At 39.9% G+C, this 21461-nt stretch overlaps 1 protein-coding gene across 1 annotated transcript in view; it reads right to left on the bottom strand.

Moving 5' to 3' along the window:
- The window catches only part of BABAM2 (BRISC and BRCA1 A complex member 2), a 172793-nt gene that overhangs the window by 141281 nt on the left and 10051 nt on the right, over positions 1-21461 (bottom strand). Inside the window, exon 3 of the mRNA XM_084261848.1 lies at positions 9046-9122. Coding sequence (XP_084117974.1) covers positions 9046-9122 — 77 coding nt within the window. The remainder of the gene's footprint in view (positions 1-9045; positions 9123-21461) is intronic.

Here is a 21461-nt window from a genome sequence, read left to right as displayed (position 1 = left end):
AAAGCCAATGTGAATTCCAAGAGTACTTTTCCCATAGTACAGTCATTTCCACAAAGGCTATGCAGTATGGCTGAAGGGTTCTCTAGGCTTCAAAATAAATAAAACTATTATTTTAGTGCCTGTTAATCATACAATCACACAATACTAGTGTTGAGACCATACTCAAAGCATTTTATAACCCCATGGAACCTAACAAATCATGCTGTTGTCCTTATTTTCTAACTAAACCAGAAACATGTAATTTAACGAATCATTAACACACTCTTTCCTACAGAACCACAGGTTTTTATCTAAATGTAAACCCTAATTTATGCTGCTACAATCAAACCTCACACAGGCAGGGTGACCCTAAAGACAAAAAAGTTCAGGACCAGATGGTGTTTCCACTTCAACGTAAGCAGTCAGAAAAGAGCAGCACTTCCGCCACCACCACCATTTTTCAGTCCATCAGTTAAACACAGCATCTTACTATTGAACTGAAGATCTGACCTCAGGACAACTTTTTCATGTATTTTTAAAGGGAAAAAACCCACTCCCTCAGCCAAATCTTATTCCACCAAGTCTCACCACTGCCATGTATCCAAATTATACCCATCTAGTTGCCAAGAGGAAAGAAAAAAGAACCTTTTTTTCAACCATACTAGATGTTCACGGATATGAGCCCTGGCCTCTGACTTTTCTGCTCCATTCTCCCTCCTTCCATACAGTTTCTCTTATGCCTCACTTAATTGACCACACTAGGATGGAAAAAGTAACAGCTTTGACTCTAGAAAGCTTAGGAATGAGTTTGCCCTATTCAAAAACATGAGCATGAGCTATTTTCATAAGTTATAGATACTCAACAAAAATACATCATTACAAGTCAGACTAAAAATCATGAGAATCAATCTGAGTTTTGGTCTTGCTGGATATCACAAAGCAGAGAACTTCAAACTGCCTTCGCCAGTTTGCTTGGCAGGGCTATGATGCATAAATGAAAGGGCTTCTTTACAGTCAAATAAAAGGTATTTAGACAATCACAAGGGCCAACGCAACAGCGTCTCTTTTAGTTCTCCAATATTAACAGTAGTCTCTGCAGTGAGCTTACAAAATACAAAGTGCTAAATGTTTCAAATCACCAACTACCACTTTGTCTTGACCTAGTGGAAATACACTTTTTTTTTTTAAACAACTGCTTTATTTAATACTTGCATGATATTACCTGGGACTTACCCCTCTTTAGATATAATAGTGCTGGGGTAAAAACATACAATTTTCAACCAAAGCCATTTGCAATATTATTGTGCTTAAGAGCACGAGAATGGTTAATGTTTTAACTTTGAAATCAAAACCACAAAAAAAGAAATCAATATAGACCTGCATTCCCTCCCCTTCTTGCCTACATGAAACAAATAACCTTTTCCTTGCATCTCCAGCACTCAAGTATGTAGTTTCTCGTGTGTTTCAATCCTGTTTGTCCTTATTCCCTTGACAGAAGGAAAATGTTGTGGTGTTTTACAGTGCTATTGACCATGACCATTCCGGTGTAAGACCAACATAAGGAAAACCTTCACACTCAGACCACATTTATCTCATGTCTGTAGATGTACTAGCCAATAGTTACATCAGTGAAATTTAATTTCCAATTAAATACTACTACTGAATTTTAAATTATTCAATAAAGTTAAATCTATGCAATGATAAATTTAGAAGAATAAGGATTTATTACACAGCTTTTGTTCTTCATTATCTAAAAAGATTACTTTTTCTTCTTTTTCTCTCCTCAGGCAAATATCATTAAATTTTGAAATATTTTCCTGTGGTGGGTTGACCCCGGCTGGAGGCCAGGTGCCCACCAAAGCTCCTCTATCACTGCCTTCCTCAGCTGCACAGGGGAGACAAAATATAACAAAAGGTTCATGGGTCAAGGCAAGGATAGTGAGTGATTATGCACCAAGAAGCAAAACAGACTCAACTAGGGAAAAAATAATCTTATTTATTACCAATCAAATCAGTTCAGTAATGAGAAATAAACCCAAATCTTTAAACACCTTCTGCAACTCCTCCTTTCTTCCTGGGCTCAATTTCACTCCTTAATTCTCTACCTCCTCCCTCAACATGTCACAGGGGGATGGGGAATGGGAGTTGCTGTCAGGTCATCACACATGGTCCTTGCTGCTCCTTCCTACTCATGGGGAGGACTTCTCACACTCTTCCTCTGCTCCAGCATGAGGTCCCTCCCACAGGAGACAGTCTTCCACAAAATTCTCCATTATGAGTCTTTCCCAGTTCTTCACAAATGTCTCCAGTGTGGGTCCTTTCCACAGGGTGCAGAACTTCAGGGCCAGGCTGCTCCAGTGTGGGTCCCCCATAGAGTCACAAGTCCTGCCAGCAAACCTGTTCCAGTGTGGGCTCCTCTCTCCATGAGGCCACAGCCCCGTCACAAGCCTGCTCCAGCACAGGCTTCTTACAGGGTCCTCCTTCAGGTACATCCACCTGCCCTGGTGTGGGGTTCTCCATGGGCTGCAAGTACAATCTCTGCTCCTCATCATCCTCCATGGGCTGCAGAGGGACAGCCTGCCTCACCATCATCTTCACAACTGGCTGTAGAGAACTCTCAGCTCCAGTGCCTACAGCATCTCCTCCTCTCTCCTTCATTGACCTAGGTGTCTGCAAAGTTTCCCCACTCCTCACTCTGGCTGCAAAAGCTGCTGCCAGTGTTTGGTTCCCGCTCCCCCCTTTCTTAAATATTTTACCCAAGATGTGCAATCACCCTGCCTGACAGTGGTGGTCCCATCTTGGAGCCAGCTGGTATTGGCTCTGTGGGACCTAGTGCAAGCTTCCAGCAGCTTCTCACAGCAGCAGCTGTGCCCCCCGGCTACTGAAACTTTGCCACGCACACCCAAAACATTTGCTATACAGGATTTCAAAGGAAGTTAACATGCTCTCAATAGACAAAAAGATTGAAATATTAATACTTAATTCTGTCATTTCATTTAACACATGCACACACTGTTCTTATCTATCAAGATGCATAAGCAAGTCTAACAAAGCAGTAAGGAGTGGCTACAAGGTAGGTGTAACCCTGAAACTGAGAAATTCTTTAAATTCTCACATTTGCTTTCCACTGTGCAGTCCTATATAGCTTTTCCTCTACTTACAATTTAATTGTTGGCATATTTTTCTTTCATTTTTAACCATACTGTAAACTTGGTAGTTTAGAAAGATGTACGAAGAGTGCCACAGGATTAATATCCCTGATTATGTAAGGGTGAGGAAATTAGGAAGCAACACACCTGTTAACTTCCTAAATTCTACTTTTCAAAGAATATTTATATCCTTCAGCTTTTTCTGACTGCAAGAATTTGTAAGTCAGCACTAAATTATGCAGAATAAACATGTGTGTCCACGGCAACCTGGAGTAAAATCTATCTGAATGGAATTCATCTTATGAAGATCAATCCGTATGGCTTTTTAAAAAAGAAAAAATCCAAATACAACTTGATCATGAAATACTTTTACAGAAAACAGGGAACAGTGTTGATGCAAGTGACCAATCCCGTATGCAGGATGAGTTTTGCGACAATAAAGAAGTGTCTCTTCTTGAATATAAAAAAAGTAAGTAGAATGATACAGTTCATCTATTCAGCATTCTAACCTAACTCTTCTAATAGCCACACAAATTGTAGTCAAAAAACACAAATCTGCCACCTCCCTAAACAAATTCCTACATTCTGAACCTCCCTTGAGCACGTAAATGATACAAGTTCTTGCAGGTATAAGTCTTAAATGTATTTTTGCATCGTAAGAATTGGTCTTAGAAGTATCTACATACAAATGTGGACTTGCAGCAGCACTTATCAGTTGAGGCTAAAGAAAATATACATCTCCTACCCTTTGCCCAAGAACCAAATACCCATCCAGCAAACCCTTCCTATATCTTTTTTTCTTTCATTGGAAAAGTAGGACTTGATCCTCTTGCCTTAACTTTATGTGTCTAATTCTGTCAGAGGTTCCCTAGGGTATCTCGCTTGGCGTTTTCCAGCTGCTGACCCAAAGGGCCCTGATTTCCCTGAAAAGCCTTGTATCATAGCTGCCAGAAACGTGCCCTGAGTCATCACAAACGAAAGGAAAAGTGTAGAAAAAACCCACAACCAAAGTGAGAGGAAAGTGATTATTTAAAAGTGGAAAATATTGTTGTAAAGTTCTGTTCTAAGAAGAAATAAATATAATAAATAGATCTGACTCTCTCTCAACTTTTCCACTCTAGGCACATTCATTAGGTAACAAATAGGTTACTGAAGGAAGAAGATTCATTACTCCTGCCATTTAAAGCAAGACTCAGCAAAACTTCAGAAAACATACTGCCCTGAAAAATCTTTGGTACTTTGTATGACCCAGCAAAAAGACATTTACTATACAGGTAATGGCATCAGCCAAGTATAATCTAAATTACAGCAACCAAAGAACACTTCCCATCAGAGTCTCAACAAAACCACAACCGGTGGAAAATAACCTCTAATGATGCACAGAAGACTGACAGATGCATTGCATCAACCTAGTTTTGAGACTCTTAAATCTCACAGTAAATCGCAAATTTATTTTTACAACTGCATATTGGCACAATAAGCAAGTGTTTAGCAAACAAATTTGCAAAGCAGCTTTTAAAAAGTCAACAAGGAGGTAATTTTCTTTGTCTCTTAACTACTTCCTTAAAGTAGAAAGCCACAAGGAAGACTAGATTAACTTACTGAAAGACATCCCTCAGAAGGATAAAAGCAGATGAAATTTTGTACAGTATATAATGGGCAACATATTCTTATGCAGCAAAACTGTGATGTCCTGTCCCAGTTCTAGCTAGGTCAGAGTTAACTTCCCCAAGCAGCCAGCACAGGTGAGCTGAGTTAGCCCAGGCTGTTTCCACACCACCTGACATCACACCCCCATAAAAGTGGCTGGTTGGGGAGGGGGGCACCTGGGTGCTGCCAGGGCAGTCTGAGTGCAGCTGGGGTATTGGGTCCTCAGTCAGTACTCTTTTGGTAAAGTACTGTTATCACTGGGTGTGAGTGATTTCTGTGGGCTGTTATTGCTCCCCTTTCACCGTGCTTTTGTCAGTAAACTGTCCTTATCCCAACCCACAGAGGCTCTGCCTGTTTCTCCTGCAGGAGTGAGTGCGCAGCGTGTGGGGCTCGGCAACTGGTTGGCGCTGAACCACTACACGTCCCCCCTCTAAGGCTTAGAACTGATTAAGAAAGTAAGAAACAGAAATCAGAAGGAAAAAAAAACTCTAAGCTTCAAACTAGACCAAAAATAAAGGTTATTCGGGATCAAGGAAAACAAAGTGGTGGCAGCAGGAGAACCCAGGCTGTAATCCACTCACATAAAAACAGTGAAAATCAGACAGAAAATGAAAATACAAGAGTTCAAGAGGCCACAGAGAACAGTAGCATTGCAAGGGCAACATTGTTTAATCACTGTGAAATTCCAGATGACAGCACTCAAGGACAGAGAGGGAGGGAGGCATCAGAGCCTGAAAAAGAAAATGTGAAGAGCACAGGGGAAAATAAATAAATAAAGTCAGGCCCTCTGAGTAGTAAGCAGCAGTGAAAGCTTGAGTAAAAATGGAAAACCAAACCCAAGACATTACAGGTTTTGCTGGAACAAAATTACAACAACCTAGGCATGGATTCCTAATAGTGTGTTTTAATTATTGAACAATGTAAATAAAGACTACTGCAGCATATGACTGCTTATCCTGATAATCTCTACTATGACATCTGCCTTGGTGCTTTAGCAAGAAAGACCAATATGTCTGCAAGAGTCACAAAACACTTCACCTAAAATACACAAATACTTCTCCCAGAAGGGATAAGAAACTTTACACAGCGGATATGGCTATCCAGACAGCAATAAGAGACAGCTAAGCAAAGCATTTATCCCAAGTTTTGTCCATGGATCATGGATTTAACCTCCTACAGGGTATTACATACAATCTCCTTGGAGTTAAAACTCCCATTAAGAGCTTTGAAAAATTCAAATATAAAGAAAACTCTGGTGTTTTAGCACTGAGCACTGGGTGAACAATGAGGCTGTTTCAGATTTTAATTGACAGCCTAGCAAGACTAGGCTCAAGTTTTTCAACCATTCTGACCATGAAACACACAAAATTTTACTTTATTTCCTTCTGTATGGGAAACAATAGAGCACCTCTCTGAAGGCACCATTTAAAACTTTCTGAAGTGTGATGGAAGACAATCAGTATGACAAAGTATTTTCTCTCCAACACCAACATAATATTTTCTGCAGTATACAACTGTGGCTGTCTCCACGGCTCCTGGCTGCAGCTAAGGAGCTGTTCAGTATAACGTTCCAGCAGCTCAGAATACACACAAAAGGTGAACATGACATCTGAAAAAAAAACATTACATCGCCAATAAGCCACTCTTAACTCACAGGATGTTTGATCTTACCGAAGCTAACAAAACAATTATTTTACAGTACAGGTACCCAGCCACTGCATTGCCTGCAAGTACCCTTTCCCCTTTTGCAAAACCCAGTGAACTTCCTGGTCTTTTGGAAAATAGGACTGTGACTATGCAGTTATACTTCTCTAAAGTACAATACCAACAGTTTTCAACGCATTCGGATTCATACTAGGGTATTTGTGCAGTGGCAGCGGTTATGATTGATGGTATGCAAAGATTTGATCTGTTGCAAAGAGGATGTAACACAAACCACAAAGGAACTACACACTTCAGCCTGCGTTTGGCACCACATAACGAAGACCATACACTGGAGATCCTGAACATTTTCAGCCAATCTTTTCATTCTGGCAGATTTCGCAACTTTCCTTTGCAGAAATATTCTGCCCTTCAAAGATAACATATCTAGCAACAGCCTACAACAAGGTATCTGAAAATCTCCAGCTGCACCCCATGGCCATCTTCTCCTGCCATCGCTGCAGTGCTAAAGACAAAACTACTGAAGCTTTCTTCAAACAGCTTGCTTCATTATTTATTCCACATGCTGCGAGACAGAATGATGCACAGCATTTTCCAACCTGGAATGATGAAGTGTGGAGGATTATTATTACTTGAATTCACTACTATTATTAGGTACCTCCGGAAAACACACACTTGTTTACAGCACTTTCAGTTGGTCATGTTAAAATACATACCAAGTGTATTTTTTCTAAAAAAAAAATATGTTTCAGGTTTTGCAGTGGTGCAGAACAGTAGCACTGTAATTGCTCTGTTTAATTGCTTATGTGATATTCAAAATATAAAACCTGGGGAAGAAGAAACATCAGTTCCTCAATATTGAAATTTACTTACTATTGAAAATTCTAATTAAATGCACACGCATATAATTTTTCCTTAAAATAATTCCTAGCTAGGAATTAATATTACACTTTTATCTATGGAAGAGAGAGATTAGTAAACCTCCCAAACCAGGACTTCATACTTTTAGAACAGATAAAATAGTCAGCAGTAGACTGATACATGGGCCTAGCTCTCTCAAACACAAGTAAACTTCCAGACCAGCTTCTGGGAAAGACAACTTTCCCTAAAAGAAGGGCCAACTGGATGCTTTAAAGTACTTTTAATGATAAGAAGTTTAACTGTGTTGATTTCTGTTCTTAAAGGAGAAGAGATTCCAATGCACTACATAATGACAAGAAAAAGTACTACAAAAGGAATACAACAATATTATTAAGATGTTTTAGAGAAATATGGCATGTGTATGATGCAGTGTAACTGGATATTACTAAAGCAGTAAGTGGTTTAAGTGCTTAACATTTCTGTTCATACCAAGTAATTGGTCCTCCAGACAACACGTTTTCACAGACTTGGAGGACAGCTGAGGTTGGGCAGCATCTCTGCAGACTGCCTAGCCCAATCCCTCAGCTCAAAAAAGGGTCTACAAGAGCAGACTTATAAGCATCATGCCCAGTTGGGTTTTGAGTATCTTGGAGGATGGAGACATGCAAGCTACACAAGCTCTGAGTGCAACCAGTTCCACTGTTTGACTATCCTTGTAAAAATGTTCCTTTATTACACTTCAGTGGATTTTTCTGTATTTCAATTTGTGACCATTTTCCTTCAGTTATCACCACTGAGAAGAGCCTGGCTCCATCTTCTTCATACTCCCCCTCAGGTATTTATATACAATGATAAGATTTGCACTGAGCCTTCTCTTCTTGAGAAGCCCCAGATCTCTTGTCCTCTCCCTGCACAACAGATGCTCCTCAATCATCTTTGTGGTCTTTTGCTGGACTCATTCCAGAATGTCCATGCCTTTCTGGTACTATGGAGACCTGAACTGGACACAGATGTGATTTCACCAGTGCTGCCCTAAACATATAATTACCAAGCTTTGAATTTTATCTGAAATTCTTCATCCACTCTAATATTTCAGTTGTTAGAGATAAAAAAATTTACCAACTTTAACATTTTCCACGCATAATTATCAGTAACTCAAACATTTAAAAAACTATTTCTTACTGTCTAAATACATACAAACCCAAATTTTATCCTAGTCCTTTGAAATAAAACACGGACTAATTTAAGAGTGGACAAATGAGCCAGCTATATACAGATCTTCCAAAGATACGGAGGATTTTACCACTAAAAGGGAAAAAGCTAAGTCACATTTTTCTAATGTGGTGAATTATACCATTTAGTATTTTGAGATACTTAGTAACAGACTTCTTTTATTTGATTAATAAAGAATTCTTCCTAAAAATGAAAAAAGAAACAATACAAAGCACATACAATCTAAAAATGGCCATGAGATTGTCTTAAATCACAACATTTCATTAGAAATATTTGGGGGGATTTGTGAATTTTGGCTTTCAGGACTGGTTTTACAGCCTTCCTTGATACTGCAAATTTGAAACTTATCTTAAAAATTAGATTCCATTAGAGTTGCACATTCTTTCAGCTGAAGCTTTAAGAAAAGAAACAACAAACATCTCAAAATTCAGACACACTGAAAAACTTCAATGTGATACAAAACACTATAGCTAAAAGAAAGGCCAAGATGCAATAGCAATAGTTAACTTACATTTGAGTGTTTCTCCAGCATAAGGGATATGTAGCTTAAACCGATCACAGCTAGGTCCAGGGGTCAAGGATGTGCAGCTAAAAATGAAGATAAGAGAAGAATGTGCTAAGCAGTCACAGACTGTAGCAGATGCTAACATTATTCTACAGGGTACAAATGACTGACACAGTAAAGGTGTTGTGAATACTAGAAATGTCCCTCCTTATGATTCCGGGAAAGAAGAAGAGGTGGGAAAGATGGGATGCCCGTTCTCTTCAGACCAGTAGTTCTCACAACAGCAGGAGAAGCTTTAGGATCTGTGATCTTCCTTCCCATTTTAACACAGGAAATAAACACATGAAATGCCCCAGATGCAGAGTGTTATTAGAAAAATACAAATTAGTCAAAGCCATCCAATTACCTACTTCATATACAATTTTGCAGGTGACAACCTATGTCACAGTAACATGGTTAGATGCTCCTAATCTATCCCATGAAGATACCTGGGATTTTTTTAAGATTTTAATACATCAACATTCAGTCATTTTTACCTATTTTAACCTTTAATTTTTACCTTGTGGAAAAGTCTCACAGTAAGCCTCCAGGTGACTAAGTTTCAGAATCAGGTATTTGAGGCTATGACAACTGAGCATGTAAGTTCATGATCTGTGACCATTTCATATTTCCTGTTTACCTGGAACACTGCATCAGCAGCTTGGTCTCACAGTGCTGAGCGAGCATTTTTTGAACACAAAAGTCAGTGAAAAACTGTTTAGTGTCTAGGCCAGAGAGGACTAACTTTTTTCCCCACCTTTTAAGTCTTGTACCAAAAATTCTGCATAAGAAGGAACCAAAAAAAATCTCAGCTGCAAAAGGAGAAACAGCAGCACAAATTGTTTCGCTATCAGAAATGGTCCCTGGGCCTCTCACCAGTATAGGCTGCTGGTGGGCACAGAATCACAGAATGTGTTAGTTGGAAGGGACCTTTAAAGGTCATCCTGGCCAACCCCCTGCAGTAAACAGGGATATCTTTACTAGATCAGGTTGCTCAGAGCCCCATCAAGCCTGAAAATCTCCAGGGATGGGGTCTCTGCTGCCTCTCTGGGCAACCTGTTCTAGTGACCTACCACCCTCATTAGGAAAAAATTCTTCAATACATCCAACCTAAATCTACCCTTTCCTAGTTTAAAATCATTACCCCCCATCCTACTGCTACATGCCCTTGTGAACAGCTCCTCCCCAGCTTTCTTACAGGCACCTTTCAGGTACTGGAAGACTGCTATAAGGTCCCGCCCAGAGCTTTCTCTTCTCCAAGCTGAACAAGCTCAACTCTTCCAGCCTGTCTTTGTAGAATAGGTGTTCCAGCCCTTTGATCATTTTTGTAGCCCTCTTTGGGACACACTCCAACAGGTCCATGTCCTTCTTGTGTTGAGGGCTCCAAAGCTGGACACAGAACTCCAGGTGAGGTCTCACCAGAGCAGAGTAGAGGGACAGAATCACCTCTCTCAATCTGCTGGCCACACTTCCTTTGATGCAGCCCAGGATGTGGTTGGCCTTCTGGGCTGCAGATGCACAGTGGTGGCTCATGTCCAGATTTTCATCCACAAGTACCCCCAAGTCCTTTCCTCAGGGCTGCTTTCCAGCACATCATCTCCTAACCAGTATGGATAACAGGTACTGTCCCAACCCAGGTGCAGGACTGGCTGCACTTGGCTATGTTGAACCTCATGAGGTTCACCTGGGCCCACTTCTCCAGCCTGTCCAGGTCCCACTGGCTGGCATCCTGTCCCTCTGGCACATTAACCTCACCACCTGGCATGTAACCCAGTAACAAAATAGTGGAAACCCTTAGCAATTCACTACTTTCCACATCTAAGAATCCTGACAACCCAGAAGTCTTCTTGCTAGCCCAGTATCATTCAGAATTGTTTATGGCCCCAGCACAAGCGCTACACTGGTTGCACGTCACTTAAAGCTCCAAGCTGAAGACTGGCCAACTCAGTCAAAACAAACAGGGAAAAGATGGTAGATGAAGGTGAAACAACTTCTCTAAGCTCATGTATCAGATCACTAGTAGAGCTGCAATACAAACCACTGACAATATAATGAAACAGGAGACATTGATTGGGTCACACACACAGCTGCAAGCAAACAAGATGGGCTGGCCAGAACACACAAAAATTCTGATCCTGCATTATCAGAATTAGGCAACATGGTAACTCCTGCAGCTCACTCACTCTTTCTGCAAGAGAGGCATCAGGGCAAATGGGGTAATGTTAATTCTCATTAACACTCAAAGTGCTTTACACCACTATTTCTCTCAGATGCTGGCTCTACAATCTCTTTTCACCACTGAAAGTTAAGGAAACCACACGTGCTAGCTTCAGATTGTTTTTATTCAGTGAGCTACATTTTCTATTTAATCAAATCTGTGCCCACACGTAGCTTTATCAAAAGGAACCAGCCACAGATCTATACAACAATTAACTTAAATGAAGTTCCCACAAAAATACCAGAAAACATGAGAAAACCACTTGTGTGCACCTAGAAGCTTAACAGAGCTGCAATTAACAGCCTACACTGATTCAATGAGAACACACTGCGTGTTTCCAGTATCATCACAGAAATTAGATAACTGTTCTTGCAAATAAAAGGGAAGCAACACGTGTCCTGTCTTCACTTTAGAAAGGATTCTGCTGTGTCTCGTGAGAGCACCATGTGAAACGACCTACAGAAACGTCACTCAGATACAACCACCACCAGACGCGTGCAGGGCAGACTGGGAAGCAAGTTTCAGAGAAGGAGTAGTTCACATCTTGCTTCGCTCAAGAAGAACGCACTGACCGTGGTTTCTTCTGGTAGAGCACTACTTCAACATGAAAGGGAATGCAGCATGCCACATGACAGGACCAGAGCTGAAAGGTGTTTTGGCTTAATGGCCTATACTGGTTCTTTCTGAACTGTATGATTAAGGGCCTGGAGCATCTCCCCTATGAGGAAAGGCTGAGTAAGTTGGGACTGTTCAGCCTTGAGAAGAGAAGACTAACGGGGGACCTAATCAAAGTTTATAATTATCTTAAGTATGGGATGCAGGGGGAATCAGCCAGCCCCTTTTCAGTGGTCTGTGGGGACAGGACAAGGGGCAATGGCTGCAAGTTGGAGCACAGGAAGTTCCGCACCAACATGCGGAAGAACTTTTTCACAGTGAGGGTGACAGAGCCCTGGGACAGGCTGCCCAGGGGGGTGGTGGAGTCTCCTTCACTGGAGATATTCAAGACCCTTCTGGACACCTCCCTGTGCGACCTGTGCTAGGGAGCTGCTTTGGCAGGGGGGTTGGACCCCATGATCTCACGAGGTCCCTTCCAACCCCTGTGATTCTATGATTCTATGATCTAGGTAGGGCTAAACAAGAACAGTAAGCATCACCACGCTCACTGGGAGTAAAGCTGGTTCTGTTTGCCAATACAAGCAACTGGCTCTCCAGTGCACCAGTAACAAGAAAATACAATTTTTTTCAAAGATGTGGGCTTTTTTAGTAAGTGACAACAGCGAAACAGATGTGCCCATTGTTAGGGTGTTTTAATGACTGTGGATGAATTTAACAGCTATGGGTCTAAGAGTATTATTATCTACTTTCAAGTCATTTCTAAGGCTTACATCAGATATAAGACCAATTCTAGGAAGCACACAAAAAGGAGCAACACACAGGAAAAAAAATCCTTTGCAAGTTCCAAAATATCTCTGTAACATCAGTTAATGTTTAATGGAAGTTTCATTCAAAGTATCACAGGTCACAGTCTGAGGCACATTTCTCAAATACCATCAAAATAACACTGTTAGCTTTTCTACAGACAAGAATTTCTGATCCTGCAAATACCCTACAAACTTTTCTTTTAGCACAATGGGCCATTTGGAAATACTTAGGGAAAGTACAATATTCTTTAACATTAAAATAAAAGCCTGATTTAATAGTAAATGTCCCTAAAAGCAACACTAAGTATTTTTCCAAGATTATTATACTCCACTAGAGACATTTTTAATTTTACTGGTGTAGAAGTGATGGAAAGTGACAGTATTCACAGGTGTTTTTTTTTTCCCCTCCAAATTACTCTGGCTAGGCTGTGCAAGAGACCTCAATAACTACAATAGGCTGAGCAACGAAGCAAAAAAATCTTACATACGTCCATTTGAAAGCAGACAGTTACTTTCTAGTATAAACAGGAAAAGAACAAAACTCCTAAGGCAAATCAAAATTTTGGTACATTTAGCAGACTATGTGTGACCTTATTTCAACAAAAAGCCACAGATCATGGCTTGAGTACAGACACCTTCTCCTGTTTGAACTTCTTTAAGACATGGGAACGTCTCATAATTCCAAACAAGCCCAATTCCAAAAGCCTCTATCCACTGCAAAAAAGTAAGATTCGACATTTTCTGATACTTTTACTTAATGTGGTCCCCACAAAAGTCACAATGAAAAGTAACAACTTACAACAAGGTCCTTCCAAGATTACTGGCTGCCCTATCTTCACAGGGAATTGACATATAGAACAGTATATCTGGTGCTGAAAATTAATTTCAGAAGCTGACTACAACTCATGATGAATAGATGTGCTATCTTCCTCTTTACTCATGGAAAAATATTACACTGGTTTGCATATCTTCATCTAAATAGCCAATATTTTACACAGGAAAGCCATGGAAGCAAGAATTAATGCTCTGATGCTCGGAGCAGGGATATGAATTAGTCTTCATAAGGTGATTCAGCCAATACCACAAGAGCTCCCACAATGGTTTCCCTACTAAACTATCAAAGAATCATCAGCTTGACAAGTTTCTGGGACAAAGGAATATCCTTGAATGTATCACTTGAAATCATGCTGCCCTATTCAAAGGAGCTCTGCTGAGACCTACAGCTGCAATCTGGTAGATGGAATCAAGGATACAAAAAAACATAGCTGAAGACAAAATCTCTTTCACAGCAGATTTTAACTAAGTTGCTTGAGCAAATACAAGTTTAAACTTGAGTTGACATACATTACACCCTTATAAAATACATATTTCAAGTAAGAAACACATAGAACATTCCTTTGTTGAGTGTTTGATGCATCTTGCAGTTGGGACTGTCGGTTGCGACCTGTTGGGAAAAGGTTTCTCTCGGAGTAAATACAACACACAAACTAAACCAGTTCCTATTCAAAGAAAAACTCACTGTCAGCACCAGATGCTTAGTTAAAAGCATTCAGAGATCTTTACCAGAGACAGTTCTTCTAAGAGAACAAAGGAACAGAAAAGAAAAAAAATATCAAGAAATTCATTCAGTTTTGCTGCTGGGAGTCAGGCATCATGATAGGTATAGTAGAAGGTATTTTTCTGCAGAATTAATCCTTCTTCCCAGAGTATTCTGAATGCCTCTAGAAAGGCAGTTCTAGTCAAGCTTAACACCAAGGTTTTCTCTTATACCAAGGTATTCTGTTTTAAGCTAAATAAAAACTCATAAAACTATTCCCTTTCCTTCTGAGCCACTTCGATATTTCACAGGACTGAAGTTGTGATGATGGTAAGGTGTGTGTGTGGTAGTCCTAGATTTCAACACAGTCTTCCTATCAACTAGTTTTCTACAACTACTGGTTGAAAGCATTCCCAATACAAGCAGTTTTAAATTATTTGGGCTCCCTGATAAAGTCATATCCAAAAATTAGTTCTCTGCTAGCTGCAAGGGCCCAAGTGCTTACCACTTTAATCATTAGCATCTGGAGATGAGTGTTTTTACTATCCAAGCAATTTTTAAAAAACCCCAAACCAACACCATCTCCCCCAACCCCACCTCTTTATATTGCAAAATTCCAGTCTGGGGCTCTCTTTCTATACCACTTCTAAAACCTACTGCTTAGAAACACATAAATTGATAGCAAATATCCAGAAATGCCAGCAGGAGTACAATAGCTCTACTGAAAAAATATATGAACTCCTTTTCATTTTTTCTTCTTTAATTGATAGTAAAGGTGCATGCCTCAATATTAACGTGAGATTTATTTGATGACTATCACATTTCTTGATTAAAAAAAGTTTGCAGTGTGTTCATTCGTTCTTCCTTCTTAGATCATACAGAAGCTTTACCACCTTTACTACCTGAAGCAAAATCATCAGTGAATTTTACTGTACAATAGCAAAGAAAAATTAGACTAAGAATTTTAGCCAGTATAATTTCAGTAAATTAATATTGAAACTCTCTCAGCTGAATTTCCAAAGATGCAAAAGCTGCTTGAATCTCGTGATGCTTAGGCTGATATATTTGCTGTTCTTAAGGATCAGTACTTTGGGACAACAGACAACTTTTTTTGTTCACCAGGCTGCCAATGTAAAAGCCAAGGCGGCTTCACACAGCACTAAAGATACCCTGATGGCAAACACTGCTAAAAAGCAACACACACAAAAATAGGATAAAAAAGCAACACCACAAAGGAAGTTCTGATCTTACCCCTGGCTGTATTCCCAACCTTTTCCCAGCTCTAAGATACCCAGCATATCTAACTGCTCCTATATATGGCATACAAAAATACTATTAGGGGAAAAAAAAAAGGAGGTCAAGTTCCTTTCATAATGCAAGAGGCTAAAGAAGAAAATGGCAATTTTAGTAATGACAAGACACGATTCAGTCAGAGGTATAGAGGCCGAAGGTTTTGTCTGCAAGAGTCAAATGTAATTCAGAGGGAAAGACAGGTAAATCCCTTGTTACTAGTAAGAGGCAGCAAACTCAAAACTCTCTCTACCCAAAGCTCTCACTGTGCTTTTGCTAAGAAAAACACCTCGTTAAACTCAAGTAGAACAGCCTTTCACGATGCCTTTCGATTCTTCTTTCCTCCATTTTTGTAGATGGAAATCTGCTCCAGTGTTCCTTGAAGACACACTATTTCATCCCATTTAATTAAGAACTAATTGCAGAATTCAGAACAGATGGGTAAGTCATCTACAGAGGCATTAAGAATAATTAAAGTGTATGGAGGGGGGAGGAGAGTGGAAGGAAGGCCAGCAGGTGACAGGTTTTTTGCAAGGCTCACAAAACAGAAAAATGATGGGAAAAGTCACATTTTAGAGAGCTGACACTGATGGTGAAAACCTGTACCATACCACAGTTTCCCACAGGAGTGCACAAAGCTTTACAGGCTCCCAGGGGCCTGCAAATACACAAGAAGAGTGCAGAGCAGCTGCTGCTGCAAACCAACACATCCAACCAAAATTCTGTCAATAAGGCAAAATCTGAGATGGGAGAGAGTCTAGTGAACCAATTTTCTTCTTCAGTTCCCCTCCCTTATACAGACATACGTGTTACTCATATGAGAGAAGGGGACTTGCACTTAGAGACAGACACATACCACTGCTTTTGGGAAATAAAAATCCAGTTACATTTAGAACGATCGCTACTTATATAGGTATTTTAATCAGACTATGAAAATCTGAAAGCCAATTCATCATTATTTCAAAAAACTTTCTATATATAAAGCCACTGTTTTCATTAACTCATTTGTACCCTAAGTGGTTTCTTCAAACTTAGTTTAAAATTAAACTACTGTCCTCATTTTGGCTGGGATACAATTAGCTTCCTTCACAGTAGCTGACATGGGGCTGTGCTTTGGATTTGTGCTGAAAACAGTGTTGATAATAGAGAGATGTTTTTGTTGTTGTTGGGCAGTGCTCACACAGACTCAAGGCTCTTTCTGCTTCTCACATCATCTCGTCATCAGAATGGCTGGAATGGGGCACAGGAAGCTGGGAGGTGACACAGCCAGGACAGCAGACCCAAACTGACCAAAGGTTTATTCTATACCATATGACATCATGCTCACCTTATAAGGCACTTGAACAGGGAGAACTGTGGCATTCAAATTGATGACACCTGTCTTCCCAAGTAACCATTATGTGATGGATCCCTGCTTTCCCGGGGATGGCTGAACACCTGTCTGCCCATGGGAAGGGGGGAATCAGCTCCTGGGTTTGCTCTGCTTGCATGTGTGGCTTTTGCTTTGCCTATTAAACTGTCTGTATCTCAACCCACAGTTTTTCCAAGCTGTCTCCAGATATTCCCAACAAAGCCTTCATCTACTGTAAGCGCTGATTTTCCACTCCTATATATGCTTTGAAATAATTTCAAGAGAACTTCTACATTAAATCAACACACATACAAACCCCATGTGTTATTTTTATTTTTTTTTAGCATCACAAACTCTCTCTTCACTCAGCTTAGGAGGCTGATTTTGAACTGTTTTTTTCCAGTCACAACAGTAGGATACATTGAAAAGGGCTACCAGAAAAAGGAGTACAAAGACAAATCTGACAACCAGCACCACACCTAATATACTTGCAGGTGTGCTTGGAAGTACAGTGCTGAAGAATAGAGTATCTCAAAAGTTTCCATTCCTAAAATCCCTGCAGTTTAGGGTGGAAGTTCATTATCATTGGGCCTCAAGGAGTTAATTATGATACAAATGAAGAAAAATAATTAATAACCAACAAAGGGAAACTTTCAACAAAACATGGTTTAAATACACTTTAGAAACATCTTTTATAATCTAACTGATTACCTTTGTAAGCAAGCTCTTTTATACACACAGGTAATTGTCTGTAACTCCCTTTAAAAACTGACACAAACATTCCCCAAAAGAATAAAACATAAAGAGAAAATAGAAATTTTAATGAAGGCATGATGAAAAATTAACAGAAACAAGCAAACTGCAGTGGGATAACACTGGTAATGCACACTGCAGTAGACTGTGTTTTGGTAAATAGGCTAGTGAATTCACCATATCATAAACCACCTTTCTGTCACATATTCAGGCAAGAGAAAAACCACTACTTCATTATACCGTGAGACCAGGTGCACCCCAAATCCTTGGAACTCATCAGCAAAGTGTTAGAGAGGAGTATGAGGGAGTGGCAGATGCATCCTTTGGATTTGCTCTATCTCCCTTCCCTCCTGTCAGAAGTCGTGTTTCATACTTTCCTAGCTGCCCTTTGATTATGTATTACTTTGTAACGAGTTAGAACCTGGTAATCTCTTATGTTCTGCTTGTACGGTTCACCAATGTGAATTCAATCTCTGAAGAAAGAAAGAAAAAAAAAAACCAGTCAAGGAACATTTTTGCTTTTTGATTACTCCTAAGAGAGCCATTCTTCACCCTGTATGAAATTACAGTCTACCACCTGGAGTTTCAGATCCTTTCAGCATTCACAGAAAGAGCATATTCATACAAAAATTCACAAAGGCTAAGCTAGTACAAACGTTAGGTTTTACTAAGTAATTTAGCATTGCTTCCGATACTGCCTGTAGGAGCCATAAAGACTCCCATCTGATTTTCTAAGTAATTTATTTCACACCGTTGACCTGTTGCAGTTATTGGGAAAAAAAAAAAAAAAACACAACAACATGAGGACTAAAAGCACAGTTCATGTTTACATATTTTCCCCCTTAAACAAACTAAACAGTCTTAGGAGATGTCCAGTGAACCAGTGACTTTTCACATCTTGTTTTAAAGTTTTCTAATTGCCCATTTTTTGAGCTTTCTGGTCACGGATCTCTAATTAACTAATTTCCTAAACTTGTAAGCTCTCAGAAGAAATTTATGTTAATACAACCACCATAAATTCGATTCTTTGGACATGAAAGCTGGTCCTATTCTTGGGCCACAACCACCTCATGCAAGGCTACAGGCTTGGGAAAGAGTGGCTGGAAAAATGCCCAGCAAAAAAGGACCTGGGGGTGTCGGTCAACAGCCATCTCAATATGAGCCAGCAGTGTGCCCAGGTGGCCAATAAGGCCAACAATATCCTGGCTTGTATCAGAACTAAGAAGAGATGGCCTCAAGTTGTGCCAGGGGAGGTTTAGACTTAGTATTAGGGAAAATTTATTCACTGAATGGGTTCAAGCACTGGAACAGGCTGCCCAGGGAAGTGACTGAGTCACCATCCCTAGAGTTATTTAAAAGATGTGTAGACATGGTGCTTCAGGATATGGTTTGGTGGTGGACTTGGCTAGGTTAACAGTTGGACTTGATCTTAAAGGTCTTTCCCAACCTAAATCTTTCTATGAATAAAAGTATCAGTAGTTCTCCTATCTCTAGCATTATTTTAAGTTAGCAACAACATGAAAGATATACAATAAACTAAAAAGGTGGGAAAAATCTTAATCATACACAAGATGACAATAGACTACTCTGTGGAACTGCACCTGCAAAAAGCCAGCCCTGCTTTTCACCAGCAAGTCTGGCTCAAGATTCTCTCACCTCTCTTTGTCTTTCTCTATTTCTTGTTCTCGCATTAACTCCTGCAGTTCCCAGCCATTTCAGTTGTGGGAATATCACCTTCAAGGCTATACCATAAAGCATAAAATTGCTCCCCAAGGTCTCACATCTAACTATGCCTAAAGAAAGCAGTTCCATGTACCATCTTCTTGGTGATAGTCACACAATTCTCTTCTACTGTGGTGGTTTAACCCTGGCTGGAGGCCAGACACCCACCAAAGTCGCTCTATCCCTCCCCTTTATAGTTGGACAGGGGAGGAAATACATATTGAGAGGCTTAGCAGTCAATGTAAGGACAGGGAGAGATCATCCTGTCATCAACTACGTGGGTAAAACAGACTTAACACAGAGCGAAGGAAAGAAAACTCTCTAATTTATTACGCTACACACATGCTTATTCTTGCTCTCACAATCCAGTTTACTGATTTCTTCCAGCACCGCGGTAAGAGCTAGACCTGTCTCAACCCTTAGCAGCTCTACAGGCACAGAACAAGCAAAGTTTCCTAGGAAGACAAGACTACTTATGAGCAGTTACCTTTTGATCCTAGTGAAAAGAGTGTCCAGTCACCCAAAGTTCTTGTAACCGAGTCTCCAACCCACCGCAAATGTCTTGACCTGTCTTGATGCAACTTACAACATCTCCTCCCTCCTGCATCTATCTAACAAAACTTAATTTTGCATATGGACCACAGGTTAAAAGCAAAACATCAAAAATCAAATGGCAGATACCATACCACCCCAAAGAAATGATTCATTTAAAGTGTCTTCATTGCCTGAAAATGGCTTGCAGTTGGTCTGAAATCATACCACTTTTACAGGGCTTAATTTAAAGCTTATGACTAAGGCAGTCTGAAAAACATGATAGTCAGCTGTCCAATAGCCCAAAAAGTGATAACTATAAACAAGAATAATCCAGACAAGTTTTCTTTTTATTGAACAAAGAATGTCATTGTGTGAAAAAACACACTATTGCACTGATGCACAGGAATAGTTTTTGGCGGTTTTTTCTGTTTTGGTATGGGTTTTTCTTTTTAAGACATACAAATTTGCAATTTGTGCTTCTTCTCCACAATGGAATTCGGAAATTTCATTAACCTAACTTCATGGTGAATTTATTCATCTTACAATAACAAAAATACTCAGTCCTCACGGTCTAATTTTATTCTTTCAGCCACATAACACAAAGAGAGAACCCGTGGCCCATTTTGCACAGTGGTTTGCCTCAGACATATCAATTCCTTCCTCTCAGGAGAGGCAAAATAAATATGTTCCCATTTATCACCTTCAGTTTTCCATGGATTAGTTAGAAGGTTTAACTTTACCTCAAGGACTGAATTCAGTCTCTTCAATAAAAATATCCATTTAAAGAGTAAACAAAACTCTGTTCAGTTATACATACAGATCTAAACATTCTTTTCATGCTCACTTGCAGTCAGATAATAGTTGCTTCAAGGTATGTCTACACAGTGCAGTGCACTGCCAAGTAAAAGCCTAAGCTAAGTATCACAGTAAATAGATTAAAATAGCTCAGGCATCACACTGCATTGGTGTGGTTACTCTGTTTCCAGTTGAATTTGAGATATTAAACCTACACTGCAATTTCAGTGCTGGACAGTTACTCAATGGTCAGAAAAATTCATTTCTCCATCAGTCAGAAGAAGGCCACCATGACTGATAGTTCAAGAGATCAGAAAGCATTTATAAGGGTGCATTTAAAAGGGCAAGGATAGAGAGATGTCAACCTAAATGCCAATGAAAGAGACTCTTATGACAAAGAAACTTCCCTTTGAAAATTTTTTATGCAGGCTTCCATAGTGATGGATACACCATAAGAAGAGAGCTATACATTTTTGATTTCCACACTGTCAGAGCATGACTGTAGTCAGAAAATAGTGTACATATTCTGCTTTCAAAAACTAATGGTTTGCTTCCTTTATTATCACCTACAGAAGTAACCTACAGAAATATTCCCATTGGTTTCTGCTCGCTGTAGTATAAACGTGGCAAAATCAGATCCTCAACACCGTTGCACACCAGTCTGTCTAAACTGAGCCTCTGATTATCTCCACGCTGTTAAAGCCCCTAAACTCAGATGGGTGCAACAAAAAGGCTAAAAAGCAAAGATCACAGTCTTTTGCT

The sequence above is a fragment of the Gallinula chloropus genome (assembly GCF_964237585.1).
Source record: "Gallinula chloropus genome assembly, chromosome: 3".
Lineage (NCBI taxonomy): Eukaryota > Metazoa > Chordata > Aves > Gruiformes > Rallidae > Gallinula > Gallinula chloropus.
The sequence above is the reverse complement of the archived record's forward strand: the minus strand, read 5'-3'. Positions and strand labels throughout refer to the sequence as shown.